General features: G+C 46.5%; 1 protein-coding gene across 4 annotated transcripts in view; it reads right to left on the reverse strand.

Moving 5' to 3' along the window:
- The window catches only part of LOC115168290 (protein SOGA1), an 81456-nt gene that overhangs the window by 61058 nt on the left and 8076 nt on the right, over positions 1-12322 (reverse strand). For all 4 annotated transcript variants that reach the window (XM_029723431.1, XM_029723432.1, XM_029723429.1 and 1 more), the window contains exon 3: positions 8432-8590. In XM_029723431.1, the coding sequence (XP_029579291.1) occupies positions 8432-8590 (159 nt within the window). The remainder of the gene's footprint in view (positions 1-8431; positions 8591-12322) is intronic.

Genomic DNA, 12322 nt, shown 5'->3' on the forward strand with positions numbered 1-12322 from the left:
ATAGAAAAATAATAACACAAGCAATAAATAGACGGGGTGTGGCGGCGGACTTTACAAATGACCTGCCAGGACAGGAGGCCTATCACCCATTCCAACATAATCACAGCTCGGTCTGCTGGGCCCTGCTCCTCGTAGAGAATATAAATGTGCCAAACATCATAAATGACACGACACATCCTTGGATCTGGGTTTCTTCCCCTGTCAAAATGTCCGACAGAGTCCCTTTGTGTCCTCCAATAAGGAAAGAATGAAAAGGAGCTGCATTCGAGATCTCTCAATGATTCCCTTCGGTCGTTTGCTTAGCTGGAAGCAGTATGTTAATTGAAGCGGAAACTTGCAGCTTTATGAAACACGGGCAATTTATGCCACAGTCTAGTGCGCAGATTACTCTGCCATAAGTATATATAATTCATGTGTAATTCTCCAATCAGGAGCTGTTTAGAATAACACACACACTAAAGCACACACTATCACACACACGCAAACACACACATGCACGCACATATGCACACCCACATACACACACTGGTATAGAACAGATGCACTCTGGAGAGCAATTCGTTTTCACCACTAAGCCTTAGTGAGGAAAGGTAAGGCTATCGATAAAACTGTCTATCGCCCCTAAGTCCCCCTTCACACCTGCTCGTCAAACATCTCATTCCAAAATCACAAGTGTTAATATGGTGTTGGTCCCCCTTTTTTTGCTATTCATCCAGAATGTTATTGTGTGCTGTTGCGTTAAGATTTCCCTTCAATGGAACTAAGGGGCCTAGTCCGATCCATGAAACCCCCCACAGACCATTATTCCTCCTACACCAGACTTAACAGTTGGCACTATGCATTAAGGCAGGTAGCGTTTTCCTGGCATCCGCCAAACCCAGATTTGTCCGTCCGACTGCCAGATAATGAAGCGTGATTCATCACTCCAGAGAACGCGTTTCCACTGCTCCAGAGTCCAATGGCGGCGACCTTTACACCACTCCATCCGACACTTGGCATTGTGCATGGTGATCTTAGGCTTGTGTGCGTCTGCTCAGCCATGGAAACCCATTTCATGAAGCTCCCAACGAACAGTTATTGTGCCATTTTCAGTACTCAGCAGTCCCGTTCTGTGAGCTTGTGTGGCTTAACACTTCGCAACAGAGTCGTTGTTGCTCCTAGATGTTTCCACTTCACAATAACAGCCCTTACAGTTGACCGGGGCAGCTCTAGCAGGGCAGAAATTTGACGAACTGACTTGTTGGAAAGGTGGCATCCTATGATGGTGCAATGTTGAAAGTCACTAAACTCTTCAGTCCAGGCCATTCTAGTGTCAATGTTTGTCTATGGAGATTGCATGGCTGAGTGCTCAATTTTATACACCTGTCAGCAACGGATGTGGCTGAAATAGCTGAATCCACTCATTTGAAGGGTTGTCCACATACTTTTGGCCAAGTAGTGTATAACCTTAACCTTTTAACATTAAAAACATTTGAATGTCTATCAAACAGGATGAAAGAGAGAGGGGGGAAGAAAGGAGAGCGTCATAGAAACAGCTAGAAGACGTTTGGCCCAGGGGGGTGATAAACAGAGCAATGGTTTTTGATAGAGAGAGGGAGGGGGGAGAGCAAGAGAACTCTCTCTCTCTCCTCCCTGCAGACTGGTACAGGTGTGGATAGGCTGGCTGAGGATGGAGAGACTAGCAGGAGATAGATAATGGAAATAAAATTGCTTTCATCTAACCTGTCAGGTCTCCAGCACTCTGCATTCTTTCTGTCTGCTGGTTGTGTTTCTATGTCCACAGTGTTTTCACTCTGTAATGAGGAGGAGTAGGAGCCTAGAGCCTCCAGTCGCTGTGTAAGGATCCATTCCACACTTGACATGACTCTTCTCAATTTTCATGTGTATTTTTATTGGAGCATGAAATTACCTTGCGATCCCTTAGGGGGGAAATGTGTGTGTTTGAAAAATTCAACACAGAGTTTGGTTGGCTGTGCCTTACTCATACATGAGGAAATGGTCCGTGCAGCTCCAAGATGTGTTACATGGATACATGTGTATATGTGTTTTTTGACACAGTCTGTTCTGTATGTGTTTATTTTGTAGTGAGATGTGTGTGTGTCCACCTGGGTGCATGAGCGTGCACGTGTCTGATGGTATGATGTGACATCATTGGCCTTCACCCTTGCTTGCGGAACCAATAGAGGACAAAAGAAGAAAGGCCTACTGTAAACTGGTAAATCGCCAAGGAGGACTTTGCAGAGGTGTGGAGCGTGAGAGCGGTTCTATATACAGTGGACAAAGAGGGGGGCTTGGTTTTAACATTAGCATGAAGTAAACCAGCAGCATACCACTCTGCATCCCACTACTGGCGTACCTCTGAAGTTAAGCAGGGTTGGTCCCTGGATGGGAGACCAGATGCTGCTGGAAGTGGTGTTGGAGGGCCAGCAGGAGGCACTCTTTCATCTGGTCAAAAAAGTATAATAATGCCCCAGGGCAGTGATTGACACTGCCCTGTGTAGGGTGCCGTCTTTCGAATGGGATGTAAAACAGGTGTCCTGACTCTCTGTGGTCACTAAAGATCCCATGGCACTTATTGTAAGAGTAGGGGTGTTAACCCTGGTGTCCTGACTAAATTCACAATCTGTCCCTCATACCATCCTGGTTACCTAATCATCCCTAGCTTCCAATTGGCTAATTCATCTCCTCTCCCCTGTAACTATTCCCCAGGTCATTGCTGTAAATGAGAATGTGTTCTCAGTCAACTTACCTGGTCAAATAAAAGATTGTGCCTGAAATGATGTAACTATTGGGCCAATAAAGGTATTTTCTGTCTCTCTCCTTCTGCCATTAGATTAAGAAAAAGTCTCTATATTTACATCCTATATAGTACTGCAAGTCGAAGAAATGCATCTAGTCTGTCTGTCCTGAGACAGTGATGTCCTGATCAATCACAATGACCCAGAAAAACAACCATCCATCCAGGGCCTCTTTAACAGATCTACTTTGCTTCCATGATGGCCCATAACAGGTTTATTTGTATTTGGCAGAATCCTGGAACACACCCAGCGCAGGGCGCTCCTCATCAAATACAGCTGGCCAGCTACATCGTTATTAGGCTAGGAGAGGTTTAGACCAGGGGTAAGCAGCTCTGATTTTATAAGCCAGACAGTCATTATCAGGGAAGGCTCTGTTACGACCTGGAGTTCTGCCGGTCTGCAGGTCTAGCAGTCTACAGGTCTGTCGGTCTGCAGGTCTAGCAGTCTACAGGTCTGTCAGTCTGCAGGTCTAGCAGTCTACAGGTCTGTCGGTCAGCAGGTCTAGCAGTCTACAGGTCTGTCGGTCTGCAGTCCTGGCAGTCTACAGGTCTGTCGGTCTGCAGTCCTGGCAGTCTACAGGTCTGTCGGTCTGCAGGTCTAGCAGTCTACAGGTCTGTCGGTCTGCAGTCCTGGCAGTCTACAGGTCTGTCGGTCTGCAGGTCTAGCAGTCTACAGGTCTGTCGGTCAGCAGGTCTAGCAGTCTACAGGTCTGTCGGTCTGCAGTCCTGGCAGTCTACAGGTCTGTCGGTCTGCAGGTCTAGCAGTCTACAGGTCTGCAGGACGGTGGGACCCAGTTCAGCCCAATCCACTTTGGCCGCTAGCAGGCAGGTGAGGAGTTCTAATCAGAGCACACAGCACGCACAGACAGACAGACAGACAGACAGACAGACAGACAGACAGACAGACAGACAGACAGACAGACAGACAGACAGACAGAGACAGTGATTGCCCACAACGACCTGATTGGTTGGCAGGAGCTGAGCACAGAATCCCAGATTAAACCTGTCAGCTTGACCCACGGAGGAGAAGCACTCAGGACCCACCTAATGCAGCAGAACAGGGTGTGTACTACTGTATGTGTGCCTGTGGTGTCATTTCTGACCCATTTCACTGTAACCTAACTGAATAACACCACCACTGCGTGAGAACTAAAGTGGGCCACAGTGCCACACAGAAGATGGAATATTGTCCAAGGTACCAAAGAAAACACACTGTTGTTCACTGTCCTAGTCCTAACGGTCCACTATTCATCACATGAATACACCCTTCAGCAGCTCATCTGCATACTGTGAAATACTGAATAATCAATGGCTCAAGCCCAGAACATAATCATTCATTCATTGGGAGAAACAACCATGTGACTGATAAGGACGTAGCTCACGATCACATGTCCTTTAGCTCCACAGACCTTCCCTTTGCCTCTCTTAGGCTCCTCCCCTTCTCTAGCTCAAGGACATGCTTCCCCCAGCCCCCTACAAACAAAGGACAACAGCCCTTCCTGAAATTCAGAAATACAATGGGGGCAGGCTCGGTGTTGTGTTTCCTTAAAAAGTAGTGGCAAAATGAGCGGTTGCAAAACAAAGGGAGTGCATTAGGCCCTGTTGGGATTGACTGCTAAAGAGGTCTGTTTCCCTAAGCAGTCCACGGCCTTGTTCCAACAAAATCACACTGTTCTGGGGTAATGAGAGCCCAGAAAATCACACTGTTCTGGGGTAATGAGAGCCCAGAAAATCACACTGTTCTGGGGTGATGAGAGCCCACAAATAAACACTGTTCTGGGGTAATGAGAGCCCAGAAAATCACACTGTTCTGGGGTAATGAGAGCCCAGAAAATCACACTGTTCTGGGGTAATGAGAGCCCAGAAAATCACACTGTTCTGGGGTGATGAGAGCCCACAAATAAACACTGTTCTGGGGTAATGAGAGCCCAGAAAATCACACTGTTCTGGGGTAATGAGAGCCCAGAAAATCACACTGTTCTGGGGTAATGAGAGCCCAGAAAATCACACTGTTCTGGGGTGATGAGAGCCCACAAATAAACACTGTTCTGGGGTAATGAGAGCCCAGAAAATCACACTGTTCTGTGGTGATGAGAGCCCACAAATCACACTGTTCTTGGGTAATGAGAGCCCAGAAAACCACACTGTTCTGGGGTAACGAGAGCCCAGAAAAATCACACTGTTCTGGGGTAATGAGAGCCCACAAATCACACTGTTCTTGGGTGATGAGAGCCCACAAATCACACTGTTCTGGGGTGATGAGAGCCCACAAATCACACTGTTCTGGGGTAATGAGAGCCCAGAAAATCACACTGTTCTGGGGTAATGAGAGCCCAGAAAATCACACTGTTCTGGGGTAATAAGAGCCCAGAAAATCACACTGTTCTGGGGTAATGAGAGCCCACAAATCACACTGTTCTGGGGTAATGAGAGCCCACAAATCACACTGTTCTGGGGTGATGAGAGCCCACAAATCACACTGTTCTGGGGTGATGAGAGCCCACAAATAAACACTGTTCTGGGGTGATGAGAGCCCACAAATCACACTGTTCTGGGGTGATGAGAGCCCACAAATAAACACTGTTCTGGGGTGATGAGAGCCCACAAATCACACTGTTCTGGGGTGATGAGAGCCCACAAATAAACACTGTTCTGGGGTGATGAGAGCCCACAAATAAACACTGTTCTGGGGTGATGAGAGCCCACAAATAAACACTGTTCTGGGGTGATGAGAGCCCACAAATAAACACTGTTCTGGGGTGATGAGAGCCTACAAATAAACACAACAGTAAACAGAAAACACTGCCCAGTCTGCCCACAACCTCCAAGAAAGAGAGAGAGACTGGTGGAGAACAAGAGAGAGAGACTAGGAGTGAAAGTGAGAGAGAGGTAGTGAGAATGAGAAAAAGAAACAGAGGGAAAACAAGTGAAAGAGAGAGAGAGAGAGAGAGAGAAAGGAGGGAAAGATGCCCGTGGAATTTTTCTTCGCCCTCTCACCATTGAGGTTTCCAATTAAGGGCAGTATCTTCCCTGATTTCCTTCCCCCTGCAAGGACCCCATACATTTAGGCCCACCTCTGTCTCCATTCATCTCAGTTTGAGCTGCTGCAGGACCCAACCCCACAACGCCATCCCCTTCCCTCCCTCCCTACCCCAAACCCCCCTCCATCAAATCCAGCTTCATCACCTTCAGAGGGTCAAAACAGCTGGAATGGGAATCAATGCTCTTGGAATGAGAGGGGGAATGAGGAGGGATAGGAGATAATAACTTCATCAGCAGTGATCTGTGTCTCTTCTGGAAAGGGAAGGGGTTGCAATGATTCCACTTTCCTTTGTCCATTTTTGTGCAATCTCTGCTTATCAAACATGTGTCTGGTTAACAATAGAGGACAGTGCAGTAGAACCAGGCAGACAAAACCTCTCAAATGTATCTAATCACTGAGAGAGAGAGAGCTGTCCTTACTTAGCCTCAGCGCTTCCCCGACTCCCCTACTCTTGACCCAAAACTGCTTCAATTGGTTTAGAAGTGTGGATGGTGGATGCATCATAGTCCATTAACATGATGAAACACTGAGAGCCTAAGATGGGTTTTCAACAGATTGTCTTAGGAGACATATCAGAAATAGTCAGCAGCCAATCTGGATTTAACTTAGGCCCAATGGTTAACGCATCCTAAATATGGACTCAAATGTTGCTGACCAAATCTTTCAATCCAACTAAGGGTATAAACACTGAAATAGAAAGGAAGTTGGGACAGAGAAAATGTTCAGAAAACATTGCAAATACTGTATATTTTCTTTCTTTCCTTCCTTCTCTCTCTCTTCTCCTCAACCTGGCCAGAATCATCAGCCTGTCTAATATCACAGGAGGCAGATCAACTAGCAGCAGAATCCAATGGGCTAGCCAGGCAAAGCAGCTTGTCGAGCTCAATAACTACAGCAGCATCACTTACACACCCAGACAGGAGCCACAGAATACCAATCAATTATTTACAAACCTCCTTTTATTACCTTTATACACACGCCTGTGATTCTCTCTCTCTCTCTCTCTCTCTCTCGGCTGTTTTTAATGCTGTTCTTAACAACAGAGACGGAGACATTCCTAACTGACTGAGGACTGAGAACAGACACAGAGTGGGCAGTGAAGCAGTGAAGCCAGGGATAGACAGGCACACATAACAGTCCTGGATCAGAAGTGTCAGCTATGCAAAGAATTCTCTTTTCCATGGGGCAAGCACAATACAGCAGCAGTACCCCATTTAGCATAGCCTGCCAACCACACAGCTAGCCAACCAACCAGCCAGCCAGCCAAACAGCCAGTCAGTCAGTCAGCCATCCAGTGAGAGAGTGAGTTTGTTTCGCAGTCAGCTAGACAGCCAGCTACCCAGCCACCCAGCCCCGGTTCTGAAAGCTTGGCCAAGGCTACGGTCAGTCATCAGCCCCCCTCCCTGCTCTCCTCTCATCCATAAAGGGACGGCAAGAGAGAGAGGGGCCTCCTTTTGTCCACTCCAGATTAGTCAACACAGAGGGAGGGCAGAGATTGAGAGAAGAGGACATTTGATTTCTCCTGAGAGCATTAACTGAGCATAACGCAATATCTGTAGAGAGTAAAGAGTGTTTTTAACGGAAGCTTTTATGAGGATAGAAAGACTTGCACAAAGCAGCTTCCTCCCATGGTTTTCTATTCAACTCTGTCCAGTAAACATACAGCCAAATGGTTAGCAGTCCAAACAAAAACACAACCCTCTATCAAAAAAACTAAAATCGCCCACTTCTTCATTATACACAACATACTGGTTCAGTCTGACCATGTACAGTGGGGGAAAAAAGTATTTGATCCCCTGCTGATTTTGTACGTTTGCCCACTGACAAAGAAATTATCAGTCTATAATTTTAATGGTAGGTTTATTTGAACAGTGAGACAGAATAACAACAACGTTTTATGAGGTCCTTCAACGTTTTTATTCTAAGCCCGGTGAATTTATATGGACCCTTGAAGAAAGCCTGCTTAACCTAGCCAACTCAACACAGTGTAACCTAGAGCCAAACCCAGCTAAACCCAGTCCAGCTCAGCCCAGCTAGACAAAGCTGTGGTCAACCCAACCCAACCGAGCCCAGTCAAACCAAACTCAGCCTGGCAGTACACCATGGCTTACCTCTCAACACGGCCCGACCATAGTAAACCCAGCTCAGCCCAATCCCACCCCTCCCAGCCTGCCAGTACACCATGTCTTACCTCTCAACATGGCCCGACCATAGTAAACCCAGCTCAACCCAATCCCACCCCTCCCAGCCTGCCAGTACACCATGTCTTACCTCTCAACACGGCCCGACCATAGTAAACCCAGCTCAACCCAATCCCACCCCTCCCAGCCTGCCAGTACACCATGGCTTACCTCTCAACACGGCCCGACCATAGTAAACCTAACTCAGCCCAATCCCACCCCTCCCAGCCTGCCAGTACACCATGTCTTACCTCTCAACACGGCCCGACCATAGTAAACCCAGCTCAACCCAATCCCACCCCTCCCAGCCTGCCAGTACACCATGGCTTACCTCTCAACATGGCCCGACCATAGTAAACCCAGCTCAGCCCAATCCCACCCCTCCCAGCCTGCCAGTACACCATGTCTTACCTCTCGCTGCTTCTCCATCTCAGCCTGCAGGACCTGCTTCGCCACCTCTAGGTCCTGGAGCCTGACCCTCATCTCCTCATTCTCCTGCTCCAGACGGCCCCTCTTCTTCTCCACAGAGTCCAACTCGTTGTGCAGCCGGATGGACACGTCTTTAGCCACCTGGCGTCCAAAGGAGGAGAGAAGAGAGAAGACATGAGGGAGGGTGGTCAACATCATTGAGATGTATGATCCACATGCCATGGTCCAGAGTCATACTAAATGACTGAATGAGTCATACTATAAATGCCCTATAAAGCCTTTATACTGTAAATTGTCATTTGTTTATAGTATGACCACATATATATGCCTAAGGAATGTATGGTTCTCTGCTGATGGTGTATTCACAGCACAGTAATAAATCGCACCATACTGTAGCTTATCAATAATGTGTTACAGTAGTAAGTAACACGTTATTTGGATAGTATGACTCAGTATTATCACTAATATGTGTAGGAGTGGAGCAGAGATCAGCTCTGAGATAATCATGTGTTGACATGTTGCTACAGAACAAGACTGTTATAACCGGCTGATCTTCTTAAAGGTCCAATGCAGCCGTTTCTAACTCAATATCAAATCATTTCTGGGTAACAATAAGTACCTCACTGGGATTGTTTTCAATGAAAAGGGTCAAAATGAAACAAAAAATGCTTCTTAGCAAAGGGAATTTCTCAAGCAAGAATTTTGCAAAGACTGTCTGGTAGTGGTCTGAGTGGGGAGGGACAAACTGAAAACTAGCTGTTATTGGAACTCTCTTTCTTATTGGTCTGTTAACTAATTTACCGCCTGGCGATGTCACCAGGCAGCCCAAAACTCCTTCCCACTAAAACAGGTTGAAATTTCAGGCAGTCTTTTCAAACAGCTCTTACACTGAAAGGGCATTATCATAATTTTCACAATTTCACATTATGACTCCAACTTCATAGTGTGAAAATATATATAAAACCCAGGAAAATCACGTTTTTGACTGCTCTGGCCCTTTAAAGTTGAATATATGTTCCTCTGAGTGGTTAGAAGGCCATGAAACACAGTTGGGGATAAACACAGACCCTACCCAGATGAGTGTATGATGTTCTGTTGGGCCAACAACAACATAAAGTGCAGATTTTATCATAACAAAGAACCGTGTGTGTGTGTGTGTGTGTGACTGTATATCACAGGGCACTAACAGGTTGTTCAATCCAAAAGCAAACCCAACTGCCTGCTTCTAATTGTTTATATGGAAAGGAGGTGACATGTCAATGGTGGATATTTATACGATAGATGGGAAACATACCCAAAACATTTGAGTGGATTGTCATCTTTATGTCAAATGTTCTGAAAACAGTTTATCATTGAAAATGTAAACATAATGATACAAGGCACATTATTATTATTTAATTTTCACCCTCAATCTATATTTATCTCCCTCTTTGCAACATCATAGCATGAGATGGGAGTCTATTGGTATAGGGTGGTACAGTGCTGATCTCATTGAATTAGGAAGGGGGTGACAGGAAACAGGGCCTCTGTCTGTGTGTGTGTGTGTGTGTGTGTGTGTGTGTGAGAGCATTGGGGGATTCTCTCTGTCCCTGAACCAGAGCCAATGTGCAGCTGGGAACCACAATGCCCCTCTGTGCTGCCCACTCTGAGCTGGACCAACTGCCCAGTTCACCACCACGCTCTAATTCATTTCTCTCTCTGTCTCTCTGTCTCTCTCTCTCTCTCTCTCTCTCTCTCTCTCTCTCTCTCTCTCTCTCTCTCTCTCTCTCTCTCTCTCTCTCTCTCTCTCTCTCTCTCTCTCTCTCTCTCTCTCTCTCTCTCTCTCTCCTCTCTCTCTCTCTCTCCCTCCCTCCCTCCCTCCCTCCCCTCCCTCCCTCCTACGTATCTCCCTTTGTGTGTTGCTTGGCTGTTTTTAATGCTGTCCTTCACTTATCCTTTTAAGGAAGGAAAACAACAGAGACAGAGACAATATATTATTTACAAACCACATTTTATTCACCTTTATACACACACAAGTCTGTGATTCTCTTTCTCTCCCTCCCTCCTTCCCTCTCTTTCTCTCCCTCCCTCCTTCCCTCTCTTTCTCTCTCTTTCCTTATACGTATTTTGGCTGTCCCTCTCTGCCCTCTCCTCTCCATACTGTAGAAGGGAGAAGGGGCACAGGCGGGGAGACGGACTGCATGGTCAAATCAATGCCTCTTTCATTAGCGTTCTGGGAGGTTTCCAGGCTATGTTTTTAGACTTTGATGCTTTATGGTGATTGGGCCCCATTGGCAGTAAACAACAGCCTTTCTTAATGGCCTGTTAACTTAACACACATTCATGGAGAGGACTCTCCCTCTCACAGTTCAGCTCCTTTCCATACACTGCTTTGTCTGCCTGCACCTCCCAATAAATATAATGCTTTGATATGTAAAGAGAAAAAAAACCTTGAGTTTCCCCTAGGTACAGATCTAGGATCAGCTTGCTCTCTCCCAATCCTAACCTTAACCAATAGTTGGGAAAAATGAAAGACTCACCCAAGATCAGTGTCTAGGGTCACCCAACGAGCGGTGAGCGAGAGGGGCCCCAGCTGGAACTAGAGGACGTGACAGGCATACAGTCAGTGTGTATGTAGGGGGGAGTGACTGGTACATTATGGTCAAGTCCCAGCCTTCAAACATCTATCAGCCTCCCTCCTACCTAAACACTGAGATTCCCTCTATTCTCTGTGGTCCACTGGACAGAGTCATACAGCATCAAAAGGAGACCTTTAACCATCAAAAGGGTGTCTTTCATGTATTTGTGTGTGTGTGTGTGTGTGTGTGTGTGTGTGTGCCTGCATGCGCGTATGTGTATTTGCATGCATGCGTGCATTGGAGTGTGTGTGCGTGCTGAAGCAGATCCCTGTTCGCTATCTGATCCTGCCTGTCAGCACTGTCACAGCTCTAACTGTTCCTTACACTGCCGTTTTCTCAAGACTTCCCTGTACATTTTATCATCAGGGTTTTGCATGTTGGCAGTAAGCGCAGGATGGGGAGTGTGTAAAGCATTGGCCATGGCTACGTCACGAAATGGCAGCTTATTCCGTATGTAGTGAACTACTTTAGAACAGGGCCCATAGGGTTCTGCTCAAAAGTAGAGCACTCTTTAGGGAATAGGCTGCCATTTGCAATGTTGCCAACTTGATTAGCCGATGCCTTACTGAGTATGTCTTGAAGAGGTATTGTATTTTCTACTTTGATGAGCTAAGAAAGCGCTTACAAAGGAGAGCATACTCTATGAAAGCATTGAGTATATACTATAGAGAGTATATACTAGAAATCTTAGCTATTTAAATCATGATAGGATCCAGTATTGCAGTATCAGCTAACAGGCTCACTCAACTGGTGCACTTTTATGTACCAATCATTTAGTTGTTATCGTTCCTGTTGCAGCATCTACAAACAGAGAATAGTCATCTTTTTCCCTTCTGTGTATATATAAAAAGGCTCCCCAGCTGTTAAAGAGCCAACCTCTGCCCCACAGTTGTTTAGTGGTTACAGTATAATCCACATTGTGGGCATCCACACATGCTCCTGCTAGTGCCGTGCTGAGCAGGCAGCAGGCACAGAGATCAACAACACTTCCTGGAACTCCATGAGCAAGCCAATCGGCTCTCTGAACCGGGCCTGCCTGGCTGACACATGGAGACGGTTTCTATGTGTATAGTATCCCCAGGATGCTGCTCTTACTGCTGCCCAGCTGTTATCTGCAGTCCTTTGTAGCTCAGTTGGTAGAGCATTGCGCTTGTAACATCAGGGTAATATGTTTGATTCCCGGGACCACCCATATGTAAAACCCATGCAACCATGACTCTAAGTTGCTTTGGATAAAAGCGTCTGCTAAATGGCA

The sequence above is a fragment of the Salmo trutta genome, chromosome 30 (genome assembly GCF_901001165.1).
Source record: "Salmo trutta chromosome 30, fSalTru1.1, whole genome shotgun sequence".
Lineage (NCBI taxonomy): Eukaryota > Metazoa > Chordata > Actinopteri > Salmoniformes > Salmonidae > Salmo > Salmo trutta.